The sequence below is a fragment of the Lactuca virosa genome, chromosome 4 (genome assembly GCF_052849685.1).
Source record: "Lactuca virosa cultivar CGN04683 chromosome 4, Lactuca_virosa_CGN04683_v6, whole genome shotgun sequence".
In the NCBI taxonomy this organism is placed as follows: Eukaryota; Viridiplantae; Streptophyta; class Magnoliopsida; order Asterales; family Asteraceae; genus Lactuca; species Lactuca virosa.
Genome location: NC_136429.1, coordinates 442799677 through 442827098, shown reverse-complemented (window position 1 = coordinate 442827098; position 27422 = coordinate 442799677). Strand labels below are relative to the sequence as shown.

The following is a 27422-nucleotide window of genomic DNA, read 5'->3' as shown; positions in this document are numbered from 1 at the left end:
ACTTATCATACATATATGTATATGTATATGTGTTATAAATTTCTGGGGTAGTTATGTAATATTAATATATATATATATATATATATATATATATATATATATATATATATATATATATATGTATGAATGATCATTTGAGAACCTATAGTTTCCCCAGAATCCGATAACTAATTTTAGACTATTAGATCAAAAAAATGGAAGGCTGTGATTTCTAATGGCAGCTTTGTAAATAACTGTGAAAAAAAAAGAGATGGGGGTATCTATGTTTTTCTTAGCCAGGGGTGTTATCGGCATTGAAATACATCCAAACTCTTTCTCTCTCTTAAAAACCAATGTCACACCTGTAGATCTTCAATAATCTCTCCCTTTCTCCCTCTACCCTGCCTTCTAATCACGACCAAATTCCGATAGAATTGATGACCCCGATGTTGCCTCCGGTGAGAGATCTCCTTACATCGTCGCCTCACCTCGTCGCTGATGTTCTTATACGATGTTTCCTCACCACTTCCATATCTGGACTCATCTCATCTACTCTCCTGATTCTCTAGATCCTTAATTTATCATCGCTTCCGCCCTTCCAGTGCCTGACATCGGTCATGAGTGTGTCGCCTAATGGATTCAATATCAAATTTCACTTGATGTGTTGAAGATCGAAAGGAGATGAAGGTGAAAGTTGTTCTAGGGTTCCAGCGAGATGTTTTCTCATAAACAGTTAGCTTCGATGTCCCTGTATGCTTGAAATTTGAAATCAATTTTTTTTATCAGCTCCTGTGACCTTGTAATCGTCGAGATTAATCATCGGTGTACGATTAGATTCTAATGTTTCATGTTGTTTTTAAATTTTGATCTCGGTTATTCCAACATCTGCTTTAATTTAGTATGTTTTGGTTACCATACGAGGGTGAGGGTGAAAGTGAGATGTGAAGGCTATCTAATTAATCACTTATATCCACCTCAACTCATTTCATAAACAATTCAAATTCTTGCTGATGAATCCAACTGTAGTAATTGATATGGTGGTTATCATCGTTTTCCTCTGGATTTGCTGATGTTGACCTGTTGGTGACGAATTCAAATTGATTATTTCTTGAATGCCCAGAAGGTGTTTGATGTTTTGTCCATATGTAGTTATGTTTGTTCGGGGTAGGATTAATAGTCATATCTTCTCTCACATGTTTGTTTACATCCTTGAAATGATCTTACTGAACATATATGTCTGGAGCTCTTGCTCTAGGGTGTAATGGTTTTCAAGTTAATAATTATCATATATGTGTTGATATTCTTTATGTTCTTCTTGTAGTAGAGTAGAGTGTAAGTCCATTAATAAAGCTTGGAGTTGAAATGACGGCTACACCCATGTTGCCACCAAACTTAGGACCTGGAGATGGAAATGCTCTAGCAGCTCCGCTTCCACCAGGGACAGACATGACCGAAATATGCTTCAGGGATCAATTATGGTTAAACACATACCCACTTGACCGCAATCTTGTCTTTGATTACTTTGCACTTTCTCCTTTCTATGATTACAAATGCAACAATGAACAACTCAGGATGCGGTCAATTCACCCTTTAGATATCTCTCATCTTTCGTAAGTTTTTCTTTCCATTCAGTTTTCAAATTCAAGTGTTATCTCTAATCTGTATAGAATGAGATTATGATTGAGTCTTTACATACATTAGAATGAGAATGATCCAGGTCACGCTCAAGGGAACGTGCTCGGGATTATGATCTTCAAAGGTATCTTTTTTTTAATAAAATTTACTTATTAGTGTTTGGTATATATGATGGAATGGAATCACAAAGGAATGGAATGAGGAAGGTAATTAGAAAACACAAAAAAGTTATTTTTGAAACTAAACTTTTAATCAAATAAAGATACATGCCTACATTTATGTATTTCAATTAGTGTAACTAATATTTTTGTTATTTTTGGAAAATAAAAAGAAGAATCTAATTGTAGTTTGAAATTATTTAAAAACATTAAAATGTTATTGAAGATTATATAAGTAATTTTATTTTTGCATATAAAAGTTGTTTATTATAGTGATTCACATGTAAATAACATGTGATTCACATGTAAATCTCATGTGATTCACATGTAAATCACAAGTGAATCACATATGAATTACATGATTCACATGTAAATCACATGAGATTCACATGTAAATCACATGTGATTCACATGTAAATCACAAGTGAATCACATATGAATTACATGAATCACATGTAAATCACATGAGATTCACATGTAAATCACATGTGATTCACATGTAAATCACAAGTGAATCACATATGAATTACATGATTCACATGTAAATCACATGTAATTCACATATGAATAACATGTAATTCACATGTAAATCACAAGTGAATCACATATGAATTACAAGTGATTCAAATGTAAATCACAAGTGACTCTTAAAATATATAATCACATGTGAATCTTATATGAAATAATCGTATGTGAATCTTACATGATTTATACATATGTTTTTTGTGATTGTTATTGCATTAACCATTTTTTTTATTTTCTTGTAGATTTGGAAGAATATTGGGAAAAAATTGAAGAGGTGAAAAGTGATAAATTAAAGAAAATATAGAAATCTTGACACAAAGACGTGAAAAAGCTTTGAAATTTTGTAGCATTTTTTATTTTTTATATTTTATTTTGTATGGAATAAAATATTTGTACTATTGTGTTTATAGATTAGTAAGTAAAAATTGATTTTTTTATGATTTATTTACGAGTGTTATAGTATAAGAAATATATATACATGCACTTGAAAAAATATGTAGATATGCTCCTAAAACATTGAGTTTTTTGGTTAAATAAGCTATAGTTATATATATATATATATATATATATATATATATATATATATATATATATATATATATATATATATATATATATATATATATATATTCCAACTTTTTTTTTAATTTACTAAGTTTTAAAAATTTCCTATTTTTTTAAAAAAATGCAGTTTTTAAAAAAAATATATTTTTTAAACTTTTTTTTTTTAAATTTTATGCTTTCTAAAAAAGTAAAAAAAATCTGCAATTTAAAAAAAAACAAAAATTATTTTTTTATAAAAATAAAATCCGAAAATTTGTTTTATAATGTTAATTTGAGAGCTTTTTATTAATATTTCCAATAATACAAAAAATTACATGGGATTGGTATTATGACGATCATGCCCTTAATGAGTTAATTTTGATCCAACGCTCCACTTTTAGTTCTCGGGTTTTCGGAAAACTATGGGTTCTCACCCCTATATATATATATATATATATATATATATATATATATATATATATATATATATATATATATATATATATATAACTTGTAAAAACTTTAATAGTTTGTTTGTATCCAGTCTTTTGTAATAAGACCACTAATATAAATTATAATTACAAATATGCATGTAGCATGTTTTGACTTTATGAAAATGTTAAGCATGTAAAGAGGTCTTTCACTTAGACACCTAATCCAACAAAAGTAGCCATAGGAAAGCCTAGGAGATGTTTCGTTGCTTTGAGCGCTTTGCTCTGCTAGTGGATTGTTTGGATGATAGAGAAGTAACTTAGAGGATTCGGGGCGATCTTTGAGGAAAGTACAGATAGGTATGGAAGGTTGTATTGGGCTCGTACTACAAAAATCGCAGAATTCGTACTTGAATCAAGGAAAGTCGTGATGATACTAAGGAGCTTGTAGCATGTGGGATTCTTCAAGTGTTGGGGGAAGTCTCTTTAACACTTGACGGGACCGTACTACTGAAAGCACATGTAATATTCTTCAACTGTAGGGTATTTGTAGCATTCACTCGGTTGGTTGGCTGTTTTCGAGTGTTGTAAGACTGCTGGGTAGCCATGGCATTCACTAGGTTGGTAGGCAGTTATGGGAGTATTGGAAGTCTATGACTTGGCTCGTAGCATTCTCTAGGATGATTTAGACCATCACAGGAACGGGTGAAAGGATGTGAGTAGTTCATATCATTTGTAGTATTTGGTTAGATCTTAGGCTGGTTTAGGGCCGAATGTGATGTGAGACTATAGTTCGGTTCGTAGCATTCACTAGGGGTGAAGCGAACTTGGTGATCGCATGTTCATTGATTGGTTGAGATTTTTTTGTTTGGATTGAACGGTTGTTGGAGTCGTATTGGCGGATAGGCTAAGGAAGCCTTTATCGTTTTAGATCGTGGGTCGGGAGGCCATTTTGTATTCGAAGATGGGTTTTCGACATTGGTGGATGGTTGGGGTTTATGTCTTTCTGGATATCAGTGAATAGTTCAGGTCGGATGAGTTTGTTTAGTTTAGGTTGCGGAGTCAAGTCTCTTTGGATATGGCATATGGTTTTGTCTGTCTGGAAGTCAGACATAGTATAGGGTTTTTTCAGTTTTGTGACATCCCGGAATTTAGGTCAAAGATTGTGAACGGTCAAGTTCACAGTAAATCTCTTTGTGATTTTATTCATTGAGTTTTAGTGCATCTAATATAAAATAAATGAGTTATTTCAACTATTATAAGGAATTAGATAGTATCTTACTTCCAAATATGCAAATTGACAAACAAATCAAACAACTCAAAATGCAATCTTAGGAATACGTCTGAAAAACTGAAATTTCGCATTAAGCAGTTGTGAGAAAAACAAACACTCTAGCCTCGTAGTACATAATTTCCTGATTCCAAAAATATAAAGAACGTCCAAAACGGAGTTCGTATGCAAAAAATATGACTGTTTTAAGAATCCAAAAACAGTATAATATTGATTTTTAAAAAATAATCAAAACCGTTTTCATCTGTTGAGAGACTTGCACACCTCAAATGCAAATTCCGAAAGCATTTTTGGACTCAGGCAATGGTCTAATATTTAATTTCATATTTGAAATATTTTTAATAAAAATATTTATAAAAGACAAAAATAAGACGTTTTTAGGTTTATTAATCGTGAAACGTTAAAACTATTTATTTCGACAATATTTTATTATTGGTTATGAATTTCGGAAAAATATATAAAACCAAATCCGATCAATGCGGATTTCAACGATGAAAATAGATCAACACTCATAAATTCGTGAAAGGCCACTATATATGTATAAATATTTGTGGTGTCGTATGCGGCTTCAAAAGATCCAGATTAGTCATGTAAATGCAATGCATATATGTCATATAATTAAAATTACATAACAACACTAAATATATATAAATTTATAGACGTATGTATATACGAGTATGAGACACATGCCATAATCAATTATATGTGGTGGATTAAATTTTCATAAATATATATTAGATATATGTCAATTTTTAATTTAAGAGACCAATGTTTAACACAGTAATAAATTTTACATTCCTAACGTATGCGTTATATATATATATATATATATATATATATATATATATATATATATATATATATATATGTGTGTGTGTGTGTGTGTGTGTGTGTGTGTGTGTGTGTGTGTGTGTGTGTGTGTATATATATATATATATATATATATATATATATACCCACGCGATGCGGCGGTGCTAGATAATTCCTTTCGGTGTATGTTTTTCATGTGGCGATTAGTTTCATTTTCGTGTCATATAATTTGTTTTAGCCTTTTAAATGATTATTTTTTTCGGCAATGAGTTTTCTTTTGACAACACGTTGTTTCAGGATAAAAGGTGAAGTATGTTGCTAACTACAATGTGACAGGCATCGTTCAAAGGTGGTGAATTGTTCTTTTGAGCAAATAGTTTCATTTTGATGATAATCGTTTAGGATGGGAGTAACAAATATAAGTATGTTGTTTTTATTTAAAAATATAAATATATTACAACTTTTGGATAAAATTAAAAATACATTGTCTTTGTGCTAAAAACAAAAGTACTTGTTATTATATATATATATATATATATATATATATATATATATATATACTAATTTACAAGTGTCTGGTAACAAGACTTGGCTGTGATTGGTTGGGTTTTTTTTTTCTGCTTTGTTTTTTTATTTACCTGTTTTTATTTATATTTATACTGTATTACACGTGCAGGGTATCGACTGTCTAAGACTGGAGAGAGTGGTGTCACCGAAACCACACTCCCTTCGTTGCCACGTAAGCGCCACGTAATTTTTACCACAAAAGTGCGGTTCCTTGCCATACCCAAGGAGTGGTGTCACACTTTATTTAAAAAGTAAATAAATAAATAAAAACTTTAATTTCTCCCCCCACCCAATCACAAAACAGTCAAATTATCTACGCCCAATCACAAGCCGCGGCCATTTTTTGCCGCACTGCGGTTTGAACCGCACCCAGGGCGGTGTTGGCTGCTTATGTGGGGAAACCGCATTCCCACCACAGCTGCAGCCTAAGCCAATAGGAATTGGATTGTTGTCCACGGCTTCTTCTTTCCCTGATTCCTCCACCGCCTTAGAGTAAACACTTTTAGTTCCCGATCCTTCCATCTTCTGATCGATGTCTCCACCGCTTGCTTCTTCCTCCACCTTCTCTCTTCAATATTTTTTTCTCTGGGGACTTGAAGACGAAGCTGACAAAAGCTCCATGGCAACGATTTATTGTCCGTATTGACTTCCGGAGTTCTTTCCGGAGGAGTCGTCTTCAATTAGTGGGCTTACAGGAACGGAGACGAACTATTCTCTGCTATCATTGTGCGGTTCTCTACGGTTAAGAAGTTTAACCGGTTAATTCTTCCGATCTCTTCGTCCATTGCCGGTCTCCTCAAGCGATTCCCGACTGCTTGTCGTCCTATTACTACGATTTCCATCGCCGTTGCACTCCACATATTCGCTTCAGGTTCGATATTCTTCAATATTTTCCTGCTTTCGTTCAATTGCATTTGCATTTTGGCTGCTCTCGGTTTTATTTTTCCCCTGATTTCAGTTGAAATCGAAATCATATTAGTTGTTGTAATCGAAATCTGTGTGATTTTCTTCAATCCTTTCCTTCTTTCGGTTTTCTTCAATCCTTTAGATGTATATGTGAAACTGCAATAGGTTATCTGTATTTGTGAAACTGCAATTAGTCTTTTGAGGAAACTCTAAAATTGTAGGTTCGTTATTATTATTATTTTTTTTTACTTTTTTCACAGTTGTGTCTTATGTTTGATTTCTTTACACCCTGCTCCTGAGTTCATTAAAGGAAAGAAAAGAAAAGAAAGGAAGAACAAGGAGGGAAAAGAAAAGAAAGGGAACGGAAAGGATAAAGTATTCCGTGCTCCCGAGTTCAAAAAAAGGAAAAGAAAGTATTCATTTTAGGTGCTCCCGAGTTGAAAGGAAAAGAAAAGAAAATAAAAGAAAAGACAATTATACCCTTCATGTTATTAAGTAAATATTTTAAGTGTTTACAACCCCACATCCATTCTAACCCCCCCCCCCCCCCCCCCGCCCCCCAAAAATAACCAACTCTCCCCTCCTCCCCGTCTAGTTAAAACATTAACAAAACAACTTTTTTTAAAAAGGATTCAAAACCGCATGTTATTCAATTGTTTTCAAGATGCAAAACAAAAACCACAAACAACGTTAAAAAAAAAACCAAAATCATAAACACATAAGATCAATCCAGTAACAATCACCCAAGGTTATTCAATCACGTGCACCCATCATATCTTTGAGGACACCCATCCGTATCTGAAGGGGACAACTGAACAATGTCCTAGCTTTTGCTTGATTTGCTGTTAAAAAATTTAGAGCCCTCGGTAATTCATGGGGTTCCAAACCCACCAACTCCAATTCTCTATAAATTTCGTCCCCTGTATACTCCCGAGGATAAGCTTTATCAAATATTACATTACCCTCCCTGATAGCACCAGCCACATTATCAACCGATTTCATTATCCTTGAGTTAAAATCTTCTTCTTCTTCTTCTTCTTCAAATTTTCTCTTTTTACTCTTACACTTCTTTGCACCTGAAGACTGCCTTTGTGAAAACGGAGTTGGAATAACACCCTGAATGTCATCATCAAGATCAACATATTCGTTCTCCAAATGAATTTCATTGTTAGCTAACAAGTCGTCAACTTCTTTAATTGTTTCAACTTGAATTTTTTCATTTTTATTTAATCGGTCATTTCTTTCTTTCGCCGTTTCAGCATGTGCACCAGATGCCCTATCCCTTGCAAATAATACCAACATATCATCGAAGTTTGCAATCTTTTTTGTCCTTAACAACGCAGCCTCAGGTTTTGACTGTTTAACAACACAAAAATAATTAATTTTGCAAAAGATAACATAAAATATTTAAAAAAATAACATAGACATAAAAGGAACACTTATACATTTATTAAATTATCCCATACTTCTTCCTCCGCTTCTATTAGTTGAGTAGTTGAATTCCAAGAGAACCCGCTCAATGAAATTCCCCTAAACAAATCGTACCATTGCGAAAAATGTTTTTTTAAGGTTTTGTAGCGATTCTTCAAATGACTTTTGGTAATATCCATTTGATGCTCTGTGTTCAACTCCTCAACCATTTGAGCATATGCAGTTGGTGTGAAACTACCATTCACCCTATTGCCTATCTCTTGTTGTTTAATAATCGCTTTGATGTACGCATAATCCATCTTATCTGACCATTTAACTTGTTCCTTTTCACTACCACTAGCTTCCTGTTTGCTCATGATGACTTTGCACATAGGAATAAAAATTAAGAATCATACATTGTTAGACCACAATACGAAGCATAATACTAATGAAAAATATGAAGGGTAAAACACATAATTAATCTCAAAAACCAATCCTCAATAAAATGTGAAATTGAAAACAAAATGCATCAATATGAAACTAGTTTTACATATTAAGTTAATTGTTTGAATGTGCCAAATAATTTGCCCACATTTCATTTGCAATTGAATTCCTTAGTTGATCTGCCCTACTATTATCCTCATCTGTTTCTGTTGAATTACAACGATCTTGCTCTTGTGGTCCGTTTAAGATCTCCTGCATCACCTCATCTTCAAGATTTATGTCGCGGTCTTCATCTAATAAAAAGTTGTGTAGAATACAACATGCCAAAAATATGGCAGATTGTGTTTCACAAGAGTAAAATGGTTCCGTTGTACTTCGAATGATAGGAAACCTTCTTTTAAGGACACCAAAAGCTCGCTCAATGGCGTTACGTAAGGAAGCATGACGAAGATTAAACAACTCTTTAGAATTTTGTGGACCACGCATGGAGTACTCTTTTAAGTGATATCTAACACCTCTATATGGCACCATTAGTTTATTCGTATGAGGCAAACCCCCATCTACTAAACAATATCTACGTTCTTTATTATTCTTGAGTCTGATGCAGTACCCTCCCAATCCGTTAACACATACGTAAACTTCAAATCAAATGTACAAGCAGCTAATACATTTATTGTCGGGTGACAGACTCCTCATGGATGTATATCGCATGAGCAATTGTGACGCCTTCAATTTAGGTGACCTACAGATTTCTTTCTTTTTGTGTAATCGATGCTCTGTAAGTTTCTAACATACATAGATTGACATTTTCCATCTCTAATTTATCCAGCATTTAAGAAATTACCTAAGACTCAACAAGAAAGGTGCAGCTAGATCTTCATTACAAGGTTAAACAATATTTCAATTGAACTGTTTTTAACTGTTGTAGCTTTCAAATGAAAAATTAAAATGCATTCCTTGATATTGAAGAAGGATATTTCTTCTGAAAAGGATAATTTTAGTTCAATAATTGGTTTTGAATTTTGGGTTTTTGAAGAATCCCAAACACTGTTGAAATCGATTTGTTGCCTTAATAAAGTATTGATTTGCTACTACTTTGTCACGTTCTTCATGCCAACTTGATGTTTCCACTTTCCCTGTGCATGTATGTCTTTGTATCCATACCCACCACCTGTTTGAAGAAATGCCCAACTAAAACCAAATAACAAAAAAAATGCAAAAAAGTTCATTTTTCTTAAGTTTTTTGTGGGTTTATCTGGTATAAAGAATATAGACCTATGAATGCTTACATTATTTCCACTTATGGAGACATTAAAGGTCTCCGTTTGTGCTTCTCAGAGAATTTATGCTTCTCAAAATTAACCAAATCATTAATTGTGTATGCTGTTATGTATGAATTAGGCTCTTGATGAGCAGAAAGAAGAAGATGAATGAAATTACAGTAAAAGTGTATGGTAGATTGCAGAGATTCTTAAAGGTATTTATTATCAACATTTTATTTTTGCTTGATTATTTTTAATCATATGTATCATTATTCACCGGCAGTTTTTTGTTCAGGAAATAGACCTATAAAGGCATCTTATGACTTTTCTATATCTTTACAATTTCACATGTTCTCATCTTTACTCAAGTCCAACAGTCACCTATCAAAAGGTTAACATAAAGAAACAGGGGCAATGGATGTGTAATTCCTTTTATTATGATGATATACTAACATAAATGGTACTTAGGCATCATAACTAATAAATATTCACTTTCTACTTTAAATTGCATTATAGACGATGAAACCATTAGATAAATCAAATGAGGCAGTTGAAGTATTTGAGTTCCTTATATTTTTGGTTCCTGAATATAAATGTTCTTTTCAATTCTTACTTTTTTGATATAAATATTATTATCATTTTCATCATTATCACATTCTGTTTGTTCATTTCTCATGCTTACCGGACTCCTATTTTCATGATGACTTTAGTCTAAATTTTGATTTTTTTTTATCATTATTAATTTTGTTTATTATTATTTGCAAGTAATTTTTTTCATTTGTTTATGCAAATGGACACCAATCCTACCATTGGTATGTGTTTTCTCTTTATTTCATACCTTCTATTATGTTCTTATGTTGATAAAATAGAGGAGGAAATGCTAACTTTGTACTTCAATAATGTTATTTTTTTTTCATACCAAGCTAACAAATATGGATTACATATATCGTCTTTCTATGGCTTTTTTTTCTTCTATTGCTAATCCATTTCTCAGATAGGCTAGCCTACTTCACTCCCCACTAATGAGAAGGGAAGTTTCATGAAAAGTGTTCTCCAAGAAAAGGTATGATTAATATAAATAAAGTGTTCATTTTGTTTCTTTTCTAACTTTTTATAGCTGAAAAATTAATTTCATTTGGATGAATAATCATTTTGCATACATTGAGGAGTTTAGTTATTATGTGTTCATGTCTGTGAGTGACTCACATGAGATTTCTGCACAAATATTTTAGCAGAATATCATTATTGTCATGACCATTATCATTTGAATTTATTATTATTATTATTATGATTACTGCTTCTTGGTGTTGTTTTTGATGTGCCAAGACAATGGGACTTTTGACAGCAAAAAACATTGGAAGATCTTGTGATGTCAAAATCTTTGCCTCTGAGACCGAGTGCTGAAGAGTGAGTTCTGCAATCCTTTTCTGAAAATAATATTTGTCCTTATTTAGTGCATCATTCATTTTCTATACTTTATTTCTTATTTTAACTTGAATATGTTGTTTCTTTCTTTCTTCTACAGCTTTATTGATGATGCACATAAAGAAGGTGTTCCTGTGGTTGTACTAGCTGCCAACAGTAAAATTGGTGAAAATATAGCAAAGTAATCTAAGTGCTTATACTTCCATTTTTGTTTTTATTGGGTGGATTTTTCAAATTCCAATGTTGTAATAGGAAAAATGGTATTATGTTAACACATTATTTATACTTTGTTAAGATACAAATGGTATTTGTTAAGATACAAATGGTATTATCAATTATGTCTATTTGTTTCTTTTTTGAATTCGTAATGTTTGTTTCTGGTATAAAACATTTGGGGTAAAAAGTTGTTGTGACATTGTTCTAGAGTAACATTACATGAATTTATGAATATGTTCAAAAGAATTCGGTCAATTGACGACTGCTGCAGCTAAATTCTATTTTTTTCCTTCAAAATGAGGGTCTATTTTTTTTATGTGAATTCGAGTTTGCATTTAGTTGAAAGAGAAATGGTTTTCCTGTTTGTGTTTTTTGTTTAGTTCTTTTTGTGTTATTGCTTCGTTCATTTTGACCCTAGACAAGTTTTTCTGGCGGATCCAACCCCGCAAAACGGGGCTCTTCCCTAGTTTTATGCTAAAAATAAAATATGTTATGTTTTGAAGAATAATCTAACTAAAGATTTGTTTAGGTTTTAATTTATTAACATAATAATGATTACAATAAATTAAAGAAAAAAATAAGAAACATCTTGATGTGAACCTATGAAATACCGAATGGAAATCAAACATAACTCAAGTTCTCGTCCGAAAATCAAACAGTAACTCTTGAAACCTTGAAATGTAAAAAACACATACATACTTCACTGCAAGAAACTATGCCTTTAGCGGCGACACAATTACCGGCGACGATTCGACGAAGGTTTTTAGCCGCGACTCTACCATTTGTCGCCGCTAAAAGCCTTCGTCGTCGGTAATTGTGTCGCCGCTAAAGGCTTCTCACCCGAATCCGCGTTTTCCCCTTAGATCTCAGTCATTCGATCGAGTATCTAATCCAACGGTTGGGGCTTCTTATCCGCACAAACCTAATACCGGTGACATACGTGTCGCCGCTAAAAGTCTAAAAAGTCGCCGCTAATAGTGGTCTAAAAAAAGACGCAGTACCCTTCCCTCCAGATAGTCGCCGCTGTTGATTCGTGTCGCCGGTAAAGCCTAAATTGTCGCCGCTAAAGGCTATCGCAGATAAAAAAGAAAAACGGACGCATTCTGCTCTTTTGCTTCCTGTTTTCCATCTTTTTTTCCTGTGACGCTGCTGCTCTTCCAATCGGCGCCCCATTTTGCTATCGATTCCTTGATTCCAACAAGATATCTCCCCACATTGTGAGATTAGGGATCAAGGGTGGTTAGGGCTTCAATTAAACGGGGTTAAGTCGCGATTTCTAGCTCCATCTTGGGAAGAAAGGTAAGTTGAAGTTCTTATATCTCTTTGTCTTTGTATGTTAACTTCGATTTCTAGCTGCATTTGATGATTAATTGCAAATTATTTTTCAATTTCAGTGTTTTTGGTAGTGTTGTCTTTGGGTTTACGGGTGAGGATATTTTCGGGTGAAGACCAATTTTTCCGGCGACATATTCGTTGATTTCCGCCACTACAGGTTCTATTATTTCAATTTATTGTGAAATTTGAGTTTAATTGCAAGCTATGTGTAGTTGTATCGATTATGTGAAAATTGCCATATGTATGTATATTTGATATTTGTATGAATCTATGTGAATTTGGTGTATATATGCTAATGTATGTGTATTTGATGTATATGTGGTATATGAGTATTTGGTAGAAGTATATATGATTTTATTATCTATATATGTGAAATTATATGTGTTTGTTATAAGTAGGATGTTATTGTGTGTGTATGTGAATGTATGTATGTTTGTTGTAAATGTGGTATATGAATGTGAAATTTGTGTATTTGGTATAAATAAGATGTTATTATCTATATATGTGAAAGTATGTGTATTTGGTTTAAGTAGGATGTTATTATGTGTGTATGTGAATGTATTTGTATTTGGTGTATATGTGGTATATGTATGTGAAAGTATGTGAATTTCATGCTCTTATGTGTTATGTGAAAATATGTGGTTTTGGTATAAGTAGGATGCTACAATTGAAAAAAATAAAAATAAATTATTGTTATAATTGGAAAAAAAACACAAAAAAATGTTATAAAATTGTTTAAAAACTTATATACGAATACTAGAAAGTTTCTAGTTTGTTCCCAAGCCAACCCCAAATTAACCAATAAGTTCTATAGTTAACTTATAATCTTCAAATTAACTTATAATGTTATATTTATATAGTTTCATATTTATATTTTCATGTTTTTTTTAGTTTTTAAATTTTTTATTTGCAACATATTTATACAATGTTATATATATATATATATATATATATATATATATATATATATATATATATTAATCTCGACGGTAAAAAAGAACAACACAGCAACATAATATAATTGTTTAAAGTACAATGCTATAATTGAAAAAAAAACAAAAAATATTATAAATAAAAAAAAATATAAAAAGGTATAATAGTAAGAATGTTTTTTTATGGATATACAAAATTATTAATTTTTCTTTATTTAATATTTTATTCATTAAAAACTATTTGCTACACATATTAAAAGAAACAAACAATTTTTCTTTTCAATAATCATGGGTATATTTATACATCTACTATAAATAAAACAAACGTGTGGAAAAAATTGATTCGTTGGATCTTTGACCATTTTATTTAATACTTACAACTTTTGCCTATATAAATTACAAGTAATTGTAATTAAAATTAATTAAAAAAACTCATAAATAAAAATTTTAATTTTAATTTTTTAATTTTTTAATTTTTAGTTTTTTTATTTTTTTAGTTGTAAAAAAAATGTGGATTGTAAAAAAAACAATGTTAATTCTGTATACTAAACTCTAAACCCAAAATTATGTTTCAGCAACATCATGTCTATTGATAAAAGCTGGACTACTAATCCATATCGAAACCATCCTAAGTTCCAAGCAGGACTCAAAGCTTTAATCGAGAAGTCCAAGTCACACCTTGATAGTAATGGTAAAATCAGATGTGCGTGTGAAAAATGTGATAACCGTTACTTCAAGTACCCGACTGCAGTAGAACGCCATATATTTATAAATGATTTCAGTAAGTCGTACAAAATTTGGATTTATCATGGTGAATCTTTGTAACACCTAGAATCAGAAAGACCAAGAAAAGAAAGGAAAAGCTCTAAGTCATGAGTCAACTCGTCGAGTCCAGGGAGGAACTCGACGAGTCGGAGCGGGATCTGGGGCATAGAGTAAGTGACCGACTCGGCGAGTCGGCTAGTGGACTCGGCGAGTCTGGTCTGGACGAGAAAAAAACCCTAATCCCGGGGGTTGTGCGCTATTTAAAGAACATTACATCCCTTCCCCAGCCTCTTTACTCACATTTGAGATCCAGAAACCCTAAATCGTGAGAGAGAGCCCTTGGAAGCAAATTGGGACCTAGATAAGGGGGGGGGGGGGGGTTTGTGAAGAGATATTGAAGATCAAGAAGCTTGGAGCAAGGGGATTTGCAGAGATTTGGATTAGTCTTCAGTGGGAGGTCATCCTTGAGGTAATAAGTTGTTGCTTTGGCTTTATTGCAATTAGATCTATCTTATGTTTGAGATTTGGGGCATTTTGGGCATGATTGAGATCTATGTGGAGTTAGAGGCCTAGATCTAAGGTTGCTACCTCAGATCTAGACTTGTGATGGTCCAGAAGGTCATAAAGCTTATGTCAATAAGTTGTTGGTGAATCCCCTTTGTCATAAACCCTAGCCCTAGAGTGTTTTGGGCCTATAGCTCCTTGGTTTCACGTAAAGTTTGTCACTTTACGTGAGGGATAGACTGTAGAAGAGTGGATCTATGGATTGGAGCCCCTGCATGGCTCGAAAAGCCACTGTATGGATTGAGAGCTGAAGAGACTCGGCGAGTCACATGGGTGTACTCGGCGAGTTTTATGAACATGAGCATGGACTCGGCAAGTTGGAAGAACAACTCGGCGAGTTTATTAAAGATTGCCTTGGACTCGGCGAGTCTGGTCGTAGAACCTCAACCTTTTCTGGTTAAGACGCAGATCAGTGAGTTGAGTGGTGACTCAGTGAGTTGGACAGGATGGGACTTAGAGATCGTTGAACTCGACGAGTCTTGGGGTGACTCGGCGAGTTGAGTCGTATTTTGAGAGTTGCTGAGTTTAAGAACTCGGCGAGTCTATGAGTTGACTCGGCGAGTCGAGTCAACTGGAAGGTTGACTTTGACCAGAGTTGACTTAGTTTGACTTCTAGAGTTCAGTTTGGAGCTAAGTGTTATATTGATATCAGTAGCTCGGGGAGCTAGTGGAGCAGCGGTTTGGAGAGTTGTCGGACAGCAGCCAGAGGGTTATCAGCAAAGTTCAGCAGTGCATGTGAGTCTCCCTTTGTGTGAATGGGTCTACGGCCACAATGCCGGCCCATGTAGTTATGAGTAGGAAGACCCGGGGGTTAGCCCTAGGCACAGTATGCTAGTATGACATTCGGGACTAAGGTCCAATGTTAGCGGGCGGGTGCCCAAGGAATGGTTTGTATGATAGTTATACTTGTTGTCTGTGTGATACATGTATGTGCCTGGTAGGGAGGTGAGTGTGGGCGAGGTCCCGTATCTCACCAATAGCAGAGTGTGGACAGTGTTCCATACCTCATTAGCAGTAGAGCAGGGGCGAGGCCCAAGTTAGGAAAAGAGTGAGTATGGGCTGGGCCCGTATCTCACTGTCAGTAGGAGCGTGGACGGGATTCCATGATTCATCAGTGGTAGGACAGGGGCGAGGCCCAAGATAGGCGAGGCCTTAGTACAGTAATCCAGTAGAGTATGTTAGTTATGTGTTGTGATATGATTGTATGCGAGTACATGTTAGCGGGCGGGGCCCGGAGACAGGCGTGGCCTAAGGAAAACAGATATGTACGCCGAGCGGGGCTCGAAGCTAGGCGGGGCCTGGTGGCGGACGGGGTCCGATAGCGGGCGGGAGCCCAGTATGTGGTTATGTGCTCGGTATTATGTATGGCATGTATGGGTCAGTAGATATGTATGGTATGCGGTAGGTTTGGGAACTCACTAAGCTTCGTGCTTACGGTTTTCAGTTTTGGTTTCAGGTATTCAGTTTTCAGAAAAGGAGCTCGGGAGGGTTGCAGTGCACACACCATGGTAAGTTAGCCTGAGATGTTTACTCTGATAATTAAACAAGTGTTTTGGAAATGAAACTATGATTTGTCATATAAACCCTTTTTGTATGTTTGAATGACTTAACGCTATGAATTAGTAATGTTTTTAAAAGAAATTTTTGGACTCGAAATTTAGGAGGTTACAATATTTTATTCCACCAGTCGTCTTGCCAAGTAACGAAATGGCCGATTTAATCGACAATGTGATGTGGGATTCGAGAGAAAATGATACCAACCTTGATGAAGGAACCTCGAATACAAGGGGTAGCAGTGTGGATGATGATTTTGCACAGTTGTTGGAAGAAGTGGAAACTAAATTGTATCATGGTTGCATCTTTTCTTCCCTTAAGTTTCTAGCAAAGTTAATGCATATCAAGGTGAACAACAAATGGACTGATAGTTCATTTGATCAACTCCTTGAGTTGTTGCAATTAGCATTTCCCAAAGGCAACAAGGTTCCCCTTTCACATTATCTAGCCAAAAAGAAACTGAAGTCTATTGGTCTGGGGTATGAGTCGATACATGTGTGCAAAAATGATTGTTGTCTCTTTTGGAAAGAACACGATTCATTGCAAGTTTGTCCCGTTTGTAAAGAGAGCCGATGGATCAATAAAAACACCAAGGGTAAGAAAGTAGCTCATAAGGTGTTACGGTACTTTCGTGTGACCCCTATACTACGACGTTTATATTGTTCGAGGCACACTGCCAAAAATATGATTTGGCATAGTATCGGACGTTCAGAAGATGGTGTGATGCGTCATCCTGTTGATGGGGAACATTGACAAGATTTTGATAAAAAAATACTCCGACTTCTCGAGTGAACCCCGTAACGTACGCCTAGGTCTTTCAGCTGACTGTTTCAATCCATTTAGAAACATGTGTAATCCACATAGCACATGGCTGGTCATACTCACCACATACAATATGCCACCCTGGCTTTGTATGAAAGAGTCATCATTCATGTTGACTTTGTTGATTCCCGGCCCAAAAGCTCCTGGTAAGGATATGGATGTTTTCCTTAGGCCGTTGGTGGAAGAGCTTAAACATTTGTGGAACTCAGGCATACGTATTAAAGATGCGGCGACAAACACATTCCTCACGGTGAGAGCTATGTTGTTGTGGACAATACACGACTGGCCAACTCGTAGTAGTCTATCAGGTTGGAGTGGGCAAGGGTATAGAGCATGTGCTACTTTCAATTAAGACACTCCTTCGTACCGTGCAACAACCAAAGTCGTATATCGGTCATCGTCGTTTCCTAGATGCTAATGATCCGTTAAGAAAAAGGTTGGACTTTAACAGGATGGAAGAGACAAGACCCGCTCCGAGACACTTTAGTAATGACGACATACAAGAGCAACTAGGTTGTCTACTAACTCGTAAACCGGTAAACATCCTGAGCATGGAGGTGGGGAGCCAAAGCGGCAAGATTACGAGTTGAACTGGTCGAAACGAAGCATTTTACTCGAACTCGAGTATTGGTCTTCTCTACAGTTGAAACACAACATAGATCTCATGCATGTCCAGAAAAATGTGGATGAGAGTTTGTTAGGTACTCTTTTAATGAACAATAAAAGTAAAGACACATCAAATGCACGAGAGGAATTGAGAATTCTAAACATCCAGAGAAATGAATGGTTGCAAAAAAATGGTGACAAGTTTCATAGACCCCATGCAAGATACTCTTTCACGAAATCTAGTTGACAACTCTTTTGTCAATTTATAAAAGATGTTAAACTGTCGGATGGGTTTGGTTCTAACATCTGTAAGAAAGTGAACGATACCAATACTAACATTATTGGGTTGAAAGCGCATGACCACCACATTCTTATGCAAAGTTTGATACCGATTGGAGTAAAAGGGCTGTTAGACAAAGACACTTATACACCTATTGTAGACATTTGTACGTTTTTCAAGCAACTTTGTAGCCAAAATCGACGAAAAACGATCTGTCGGAGTTTACGGCCCAAACTTACGGCCATGGAGTTTACGGCCGTAAACTCCGTTTGTTGCCGTTAGCTTACAGCCATGGGTTTACGGTCGCAAACTCCAGTTTGACCGTAAACTCTGTGTTGACCGTAAACTTGACTTTGGTCAAAATAATTTATTATTTTTGGGCTAAATTTGAAATTGATTTAATAAAATTAAAAACATTAATTGCTCAAATATCTTTCTTTTCTTACTTAGTATGTTTTAGTGCAGATCAAATGGCAGGCTTAAAGTTCGCAGACATGCACAATCTAGCAATGGTACTGGCAGATCCTCCGGTGGCACATGGAGAATTCAAGTCAATGATTCATGGACTGAAGGAATGCTGCTTGGCCTCCGCCATCACCATGAACACCGTTGTTTATCAGAAAATTATAAGAGAGTTCTGGCAGACTGTTAAAATGAGAAGAGATGATGATGGAGCAGTGACAGTAGATGCAGTCGTTAATGGATGCAAAATTGTGATCGATGAGTAGTTCGTTAGAGAGACATTGTTGATCAATGACCTACTGAGTTTTCCCACTGAAATTGGAATTGAAGATGCTCAGAAAATTTTGAAGAAGATGGGGTATGAAGGCGATTCTCCTCCTACAGTGAAAAAGCTTCTGCCACCCTATTGGAGATTCCTAGCCCATGTGTTCGTGAGCTGCATCTCCGGCAGGAGGTCTGGTGCGGATGAAATATCCCTGAGAAACACTGGAGCTATTGTTTCTCTTGCTGCAGGGATTGGCTTCAACTTTTCGAGGTTTATCCTGGACGAGTTTGTGGTCAACATCAATGCCATCACACAGGATACCTTCTTGATGTATCCTAGATTCATTCAGCTCTTCATCAACAAACAATTTCCTGACATGGTAAAGCAGGGAGAAACACTTGATATGAAGTCCTTGGGCCCTCACACTATTGGGCTCATTAAACAAAATCGCAAAGGAAAAGTTATCTTTCAAGGACTATATCCACTGGTTAAATTCGGACGATTTGCTGAGCCGAATGAAGCGTCCGAGTCCCACTGATCTTCTAATAAGATATCTTCGGAGCCTACTTCATCAGAAAGGGTGATCTCGGAAGGAGATGTGATCACGGTATCAGATCAGAAAGGGGAAGAGACAGTTGCTCCTAATGTGTATGTAGCTGAGGAGCATGGCCTGCGATCAGTTCAAGTCGAAAGTGACTACAATGAAGGGACTTCCAAGAATGCAACTGAGACCGATCAATATGAAGACCTTGACCTTACAGGTTTTGATAGAGATGAGATTCCAACCAACTTTGGAAGCAATGATGACTTTTTGTCGAATGTCAACCTCAACACATTGCTTGATAATATCAGTGATGTTGCTCACCTAGCAACGGAGATAAGGGACTCTGAAGACGTTCTCGAGTCAACACCCATTTCTACAGATCAAGTGGTTGATTCTACAGTTCCAATGGTGACAGTGTCAGGGATTCCTCCCCTTGACGTTGCCTCACCTACAATTGAACCACTTCAGGGTGATGATACAACAGACCAGACCTTACAGCCTCCATCTAAGAGAAGAAGACGTGATCCTAGGTTTGGGCCTCTGGATTTTGACTTGTCTCATGGCATGCTGATTACACCAACAACTACCCCTGCCATCGTATCAACAGAACCATTTTGTGGAGGTCCTAGCACCAATTTTGAGGTTGGTGGCTCCTCTGCTCCACCCGGATTCTCTCCTCCTGGGGCAGATCTTGATGATGCCTCTGTACGGTTAGCTATGCATCTCACTCAGAATGAAAGTGTAGATCCTTCTTCTCGCGACAAAGGAATTTCTTTCATAGAAGGTCACCAAGGAGTAGATAAACCGTCAGTTGATGAGCTTCAAAAGAAGATCAATGTCCTGGATCAGAGGAACATTGAACTTGATATTCAAGTCAATGATTTATTGAATGAGAATGCCAAACTGAAATCTCAAGTCTTTGATCTTCAGGATGATCGAGCGATAAAGACAAAGCAAATCTCTGATCTTCAAGCCCATTTTAATATCCTTACCTCCAGTTACTTTGATTTGAAGAAGAGGCTTGAAGGAGATCTTGGTGACAAATACAAAACATCTGCAGACGAGTACAGGATCAATCTACATACTCAAGCTCATCTTGTTGCCATGCCAACCGTTCAGACTTCACGGGTCGTAAATTGTTTTGATGAGGAGCCCGCTCATGCTCCCCATATTGCGGCAATTATACGTGATAGACAAGCTCAAGCTGCTGAAAAGGGACAACTTTTGTTTAAGAGGAGTTCTGACAAGAATGCACCTGAGGATCAACCAACAATCACCGTTACGGATCTTGGGGTTGTACGCTTTAGAGATACGTATGGTGATAGGTCTGGGATCATTTCTTGGGGATTTCATGATACTCTAAACATGTGGATAGTACGAAGAAAGAGTGGCAACACTGAGCTATACAAAGACTGTCATGATTTCAATTTATGGACTAGGGTGGATCTATTAGAGTTATCACAATCTCCTTTTGCAAATCTCTCGGATAATCCACAGGCAACTCAATTCAAACACTTCCTAGAAGACCAGGTGAAAAGGGGTTTTCCTTCAATGAAGACTGTTGAGTCTGTTATCAAGCATTATCCAGACGTCATAGATCCCAAGACTGGTCATCCACTTCAGGTGGTGATGTGGCCTGCAACCAATCAGGTTAAACAAATCCTTGTTCTTCAAAGTTATCCAGATGGATCCCTAAGCTCCATGCTTTACTGGGTTTTCGACGAGACTACATCGTCTGCTGTTATCAAGCTTAAAGATGGATGTATCCATCTTTATGATCGAAGGGATTTGTTCCAGTTCAGGAAGTGGGATATTCATCATCTGAGTACTTATCAAATAAAAGTTGCCGAGGAGATTTTTGAGCAAGCAGCGAAAGAGTACACGTCCATGGTTGCTGAAATCATCAATAAACGTATGTGGAACGGGGCAATGGGGCAGGCAGATGTGATGGTGGTCGACAAAGATTAACTCCAAGCTAGCACCAAACCAAGGGGGAGATTGAAGGGTCTAATTAATGGTTTGGTCTAGGCTTTCGTTGTAATAGGTTCTTTTGGGTCTGTATGCAGTTTTGGTAGTTTGGTTAGTAGTTTACGGCCTTGTTATGAGTTTATGGCCGTAAGCCTGTTTACGGCCGTAAACCCAGAGTCGGCCCAAGTCCACTATATATAGAGGTTATGTAGGTCATTTAATGGTTGTTGATGCCATAGAGTTCACGGTTGCTGTAAACAAGTTGTACCAGACGTTTTTCGTTAATAGAAGTGTGTGTAAGCTTGTTCTTGATTCTGTTTCTACTTCATTCTTATTATAATCAATTATTTTGTTTGCTTGATCACTTGTAAGATCCGTTGGTCTAATTAATGGTTTGGTCTAGGCTTTCGTTGTAATAGGTTCTTTTGGGTCTGTATGCAGTTTTGGTAGTTTGGTTAGTAGTTTACGACCTTGTTATGAGTTTACGAACGTAAACCCAGAGTCGGCCCAAGTCCACTATATATAGAGGTTATGTAGGTCATTTAATGGTTGTTGATGCCATAGAGTTCACGGTTGTTGTAAACAAGTTGTACCAGACGTTTTTCGTTAATAGAAGCGTGTGCAAGCTTGTTCTTGATTCAGTTTCTACTTCATTCTTATTATAATCAATTGTTTTGTTTGCTTGATCACTGGTAAGATCCGTTTCAGGACCTTACAGTTTTTAAAATTATATATTTTTGATAGATTTACTAATTTTCAAATTAAATAACACACATTAAAAGTCTCATAATACAAAATAAAATACCATAAACAATAAAGATAATTCATTGCATTAATATGTCAAATACAAATAATCATTCCAATAGTAAGTAAATGTTGCTAATATTGCATAATATTTATTATAGAAAACAAAACATGTACAACATTAAAAGAAACCCATGACTAAATATGTTTTGCTTGAATTATGTTATACTAAATCAATATGAACCTTTTGCTGATGAGAATGCTTTTGGCAAAAAGACTTCAGTCTTGGAGGTCTTGCTTTTTCTTTTCTTAACAGATAGCCCCTCCATCTCAGCTTTAAAGCTATCGATTTGAGATTCCAGCTCAGACACCTAACCAATAATAAGCATTGTCATATATAATGTCTAAATGAGGATCCACATATGTAAATAATAAAACAAAGGGAGGCCTTTAAAGTACTAGTATAATGCTATAAAGGCAGTAGTATAGTGTAGTGTTATACCGTATTGTTGAACCAATCTCTAGTCTCTGACTTGGCTTTCTCCTTTGGATCCTACAAAATATCATCAACAAAGAAACTTCACTATACAATGACTGAAGGTTATTTCCATGTATGATATGCAAAAAAAGCAAAGCAATAGATACCGTTTTAGGCTGTTGTCCTTGGCCTTCTTTAGAGAAAGCTTTTGTCTTTGTCTCCTTTTCACAAATCTTAAACTGTTCCATTTCTAGCTCAATAATCTTGCGGGCGTCCATCAGAGCCTGCTCATAAGAGGCACTAACCTACGTCAACACGTATTAGAAAGAAGAACCAAATGTCAACACGTATTAGAAAGAAGAACCAAATATCAGGAATTGCCTTCAACTGAAGCCTCTTCATATCTAATCAGTCAAAGTAGGACCATGATTGTTGGGACAAATTAACAGGTTGTTTATGAAATAGCTAGAAGATTGGTATGTATACCTCTTAAAAATCTCCACAATAAATAATATGAACTTTTAAAGGTTCTCTTTTCCACGTTTACATGAAATGAAGCAGACCTGTTGCTCAAGTATTGCAAAATAAGGTTGGAAACTCTGTCAGGTAAATAGTCACCTATACGCAGCGCATTCAACAAGTTGAGATAACATTCCAAAAAATTTCCCACATAGTTCTTCTGGAAGTGTTGTGCAAAAGCTTTGTTCTCTGGGTTTTGCAATTTTAAATCTCCAAAGCTGAGAAAAAAGTAAAAAGTAAAAACTTGAGCAAGAAGACAATAAATACATGTCTGAAAGCCAGCCAAAAACAATTAAATTAAAAGAAACATCTGAATGATGTGACTGACTACTCACCGGGTATAGAGGCAGTTTAATATATGGACCGTCCACTTGTTTACCTTCCACCATCCCCATGACTTGCGGAGCTCTGGATCTGCTGGTTAGCCCACTGATGGAACGGGTCGCTCAAACATATTTAGGAATAGAACAATTTCTTTAATACCAATAATCAAGATCCCCATGACAGTTATCTAACACCTTTGATTGAAGCAAATGCAATTAAAAAAAGTCAAGAAACAACATGGTTCAAAACTTGAATTTCAGTGAGAAACTGTATGTATGTATCTTTAACCTGTGACTTCTGTATGAACATGTGTCCTTTTTCAGTGTTGGACCAAATTCTTCAATGAGGTGTGTAGAAATAATTACTTGAACAGTGAATGAGGTATCCCAAAGTTGACTGCCATTGTAACCCTGCATTAGATAATGAAAAATCATATACATATACACTCTGATACTAATATGTGCACACAGAAGAAATCAAATTTAATGAAAGAAAGATGGGAAAGTGTCATCTTAAAACCTGCATTTTCATGCCATCTTCAGCAAACCAAAGATAATCATGTATCCTTGGGAGGTATAGCTTGAAAGCCACTGAGTTTGGATCTTCTGCCCAGCAGCAGAGCATATTTAACACCTGAAGAAAAGGTTTTGGTTTAGACTTTAGAAAGGGAAGGCTTCAGATATAGGATATGAACTTTTCCATTTTCCAATATAAGGATTAGATAGATTATAATGGTATTGTTTACCTTGTTTACAGGCCATATGCATATATAGCGAGTATTATCATCCTTATAATGGATGTGTTCCATGGCAGTGCCAAGAGCCTTCTCTTTCAAATTCTTCCTGCGCCATCTCATCAGTATAAGAATAACAAAAAAAAAACTAAAAATATGATTGAAGAACTAACATTAACCCCCCATTGAAGTATGGCCTTTTCTGTTGGTGATCCAGAAACCTCAATTTCTTGGCCTCCCTATTAAACACCAACCATAATAAGGTATCATTTAATAATAAATATTATAGAAAAAGATTTACTATATTTGAAAATACCTACCTCATGTAAAAAGACACTGCCAGTTGTATTTTGAGCTACACTTCACCAATAAGATACACCATCTCACCTTCTTCCTTAACCACCCTTTCAGCAGCCTCTTTACTAACAACCAAAACCATCCCAATTCCCATATTAAAAGTCCTCTTCATTTCACCATCTTCAACCCTTCCAGCCTGAAAAGGGGCAAAACTAGAAACGTCATTAGAAAAAAAACAAATAACCAACTTTTTATTAGTGCTATAACGAACTTCCAAGCTCGTAAATAAATAAATAAATAAATAAATATGTTTGATTTATAATTTTTAACAAGGAACAGATGAAGAAACCTGCAAGGCTCTAGCGACGTTTTTTCGGATTAATCTTACTCTTACGTGCTGCTGTCTTCTTTCTCTTATTCGTTCTTGTCCTTGGATGCTCCTCCTATTTATAATATATATTTGAAAGACTGTTTGTTAGTGTTACTCATAAGTCATAACATGGAATTTTTTAACTTTATAGTTGTCAATATATTGTATAAGAGTACCTTTTTTGTTGGGAGTTCATAGTTTATAAGAACACTAGAGCTGATGGATGATTCTCCTGAAGCAAGAATAGGAAGACAAGCATCAGTTGCAACTATCATATGAGATTTTTGTTCTTCCTTTTCATCTCCAAATTGAATGGCTGTTGAATTTTGATTCCATTTTGTTGTTGCATAATGAAATTTATCTAGAATCAATGCACGTTCAGCTTCAGTAAGGTCACTATACTAAGAAGAAAAGGTTCAGAAAATGATGATAAAAGCAGAAAGGATGATGATCAGGTGAAGTTATCAAAAGTTGTGAAATATCTAACATTTGGGATCATTGAAGAAAGAAACTTAAGGGTTTGCTTAGTTGGATGGAATTCTGGTGAGGAGGGCATTCACGTCTTTATCAAAGATATATCAAAGCAAGCATCAATAAGTTCAAATAATTACAATAGCAAGGAAAGATATAATGACAGAATATCACCTCTGAGATAGATATGTATATAGTGCACTGGGAAACACATTGAAGTGTGTAAATTGAATGTAACAGCAATGCCCTGAACAAAGATCTCTGAGAATGTCTTGTTGTTTGGTCCACTCCATATTTGAACTTAAATAAGCAGCATATATATTTGCCTGTTATTGTATCCAAACACAAGATTTGATGTTCACTATAACAGATAAATGTGAATGTTCATAGGTTAAGGAATCATCAGACCATTAATTATCACCAATAAATTCATTAGTCTCGCATGTTTTAGTTCCCAAATCAGAAAAAGAATCAAATTCGTCCCAGAGAAGAAATAAGCCCTAACAGTGATGAATAGGAAAAAGAAACCATTTTAAGAAACAATTATTATACCTGGTAGAGAAGAAATAAGAAGCTTTGCTAACCCCTGTCGCAGCCATTAATCTCTGTATCCTCACACAGTCACACAGGGAGCATGGAGCGATCTCAGAAGTCTCACAGGTCTCGTCAATCTGGCCCCTCAGCCAAGAAGAAATCCAATACTGATAAGAAGAAACGAGGCCTCACCGATGATAAGAAACGAGACCCTAGCGATGACAGCTGTAGAGGGGTGAATAGGAGGCTGAGATCGATCCCGAGCGATGACAGAAGTTCAGCTACCCGGGAAGATGCTAAGACCGGAGAAGAACTCTTTTATGAAGTTCAGCATCACGAGCGAACCCGATAATTACCTGATGGAAAACCGAGAAGATGAAGGAAGATGAGACGATCATAGAAGCGAAGAATAAAGAAAGGGCAGAGATAGTTAGAGACAGCGAGGGAGGGCGGCATACGACAACGACAAACTTCATCATCTTCTTCCACTGCCTAGCGGTGTGTGATTCGCGGCGACGACGTGATTAGGGCAAGAGGGAAACAACCATCGAAATCGACAACGCCATCTCCGAAATTGACCGGAAAGCACCTCCGTTCATCATCACCGGCAGATCCATCCTAGTCTCCCTTCTTTCCGTCACTTCTCACAATAGAGAAACAAGAGGGGAGAGTCGATTGTGAAGATGAAGAAAAGAAGGTAGAAAAGAAAGGCGGGTTTTCAAAATTTTAGGGTTTCGTTTTCCCCCGTTATCTTCTCAAGGCGCATTTCACTAAAATTATAAAGCGACACCTACAGAAGATGCGCGTTTAAGATAAAGCGCCCTCCGTGCTTTTTTTTTTTTTTTTTCTTGAGACACTAATTTAAGGGCACGCAAAAATACGTGTCCTCTATCCTTCAAATTTTGGAAGTCTGACATTATTTTTAAGGACGCCCAAAAATACGTAACGTGAATCAGCAAGTGTCATTGTTTGCGCGTCATTAAAGGCTATTTTTCTTGTAGTGACACATGGAAAGTGTTATGAATTCCATTCAGTTCTTCGGGTAATTCTAGCTTGTAAGCTTGGTTCCCAATCCTTTGAAGAACTTTAAACGCTCCAATAAACCTTGGACTTAACTTTCCCCTTTTACCAAATCTTATAAGTCCCTTCCACGGCGAGACTTTAAGCAAAACCGAATCCCCAACTTCAAAAGTTATCGGTCTTCGCTTGTTGTCAGCATAGCTCTTTTGACGATCCTGAGCTGCTAACATTCT

General features: G+C 35.9%; 2 protein-coding genes and 1 long non-coding RNA gene across 9 annotated transcripts; 1 reads left to right on the top strand and 2 right to left on the bottom strand.

Moving 5' to 3' along the window:
* Nucleotides 1-6371: 6371 nt before the first annotated feature.
* Nucleotides 6372-11747, top strand: LOC145109081 (uncharacterized). 3 transcript variants are annotated; one of them, XR_013708745.1, is made up of 6 exons: nt 6372-6810; nt 9387-9436; nt 9529-9586; nt 10101-11024; nt 11307-11368; nt 11487-11747. It is a non-coding gene; the product is annotated as an uncharacterized LOC145109081 (long non-coding RNA). The 3 variants fall into 3 exon arrangements; XR_013708744.1 differs by having other exon boundaries at nt 11288-11368; XR_013708746.1 differs by lacking the exons at nt 9387-9436; nt 9529-9586 and having other exon boundaries at nt 11288-11368.
* Nucleotides 7599-8632, bottom strand: LOC145109079 (uncharacterized protein At2g29880-like). Its single transcript, XM_079046192.1, has 2 exons — nt 8291-8632; nt 7599-8201 (listed from the first exon to the last, which is right to left on the bottom strand). Exons 1-2 carry the CDS (start codon nt 8630-8632, stop codon nt 7599-7601), a joined length of 945 nt encoding a protein of 314 aa, XP_078902318.1.
* A 10754-nt stretch (nt 11748-22501) lies between the features above and the next one.
* Nucleotides 22502-26926, bottom strand: LOC145109078 (cycloartenol synthase-like). 5 transcript variants are annotated; one of them, XM_079046190.1, is made up of 15 exons: nt 26608-26926; nt 26188-26525; nt 25810-25961; nt 25341-25396; nt 25144-25237; nt 24818-24990; nt 24671-24736; nt 24510-24606; nt 24284-24397; nt 24053-24174; nt 23776-23958; nt 23408-23658; nt 23089-23226; nt 22946-22996; nt 22502-22814 (listed from the first exon to the last, which is right to left on the bottom strand). In XM_079046190.1, the coding sequence occupies exons 6-11, from the start codon at nt 24820-24822 to the stop codon at nt 23952-23954; spliced, it is 411 nt and encodes a 136-aa protein (XP_078902316.1). In that variant the 5' UTR covers nt 24823-24990; nt 25144-25237; nt 25341-25396; nt 25810-25961; nt 26188-26525; nt 26608-26926; the 3' UTR covers nt 22502-22814; nt 22946-22996; nt 23089-23226; nt 23408-23658; nt 23776-23951. The 5 variants fall into 5 exon arrangements, with proteins under 5 accessions (XP_078902316.1, XP_078902315.1, XP_078902314.1 ...); XM_079046189.1 differs by having other exon boundaries at nt 26628-26926; XM_079046188.1 differs by having other exon boundaries at nt 25341-25525; nt 26188-26926.
* Nucleotides 26927-27422: the final 496 nt, after the last annotated feature.

What these genes read in the sequence shown, in the direction of transcription:
- LOC145109079 (XM_079046192.1), bottom strand. Translation starts at nt 8,632, where the DNA reads ATGAGCAAACAGGAAGCTAGTGGTAGTGAAAAGGAACAAGTTAAATGG. An exon ending in TATGGGATAATTTAATAAAT is followed by an intron (nt 8,202 to 8,290) that starts GTATAAGTGTTC and finishes GTTGTTAAACAG; the next exon opens with TCAAAACCTGAGGCTGCGTT.
- LOC145109078 (XM_079046188.1), bottom strand. An exon ending in TACTTCAATGGGGGGTTAAT is followed by an intron (nt 24,607 to 24,670) that starts GTTAGTTCTTCA and finishes GAGATGGCGCAG; the next exon opens with GAAGAATTTGAAAGAGAAGG. An exon ending in GCATATGGCCTGTAAACAAG is followed by an intron (nt 24,398 to 24,509) that starts GTAAACAATACC and finishes CCTTTTCTTCAG; the next exon opens with GTGTTAAATATGCTCTGCTG.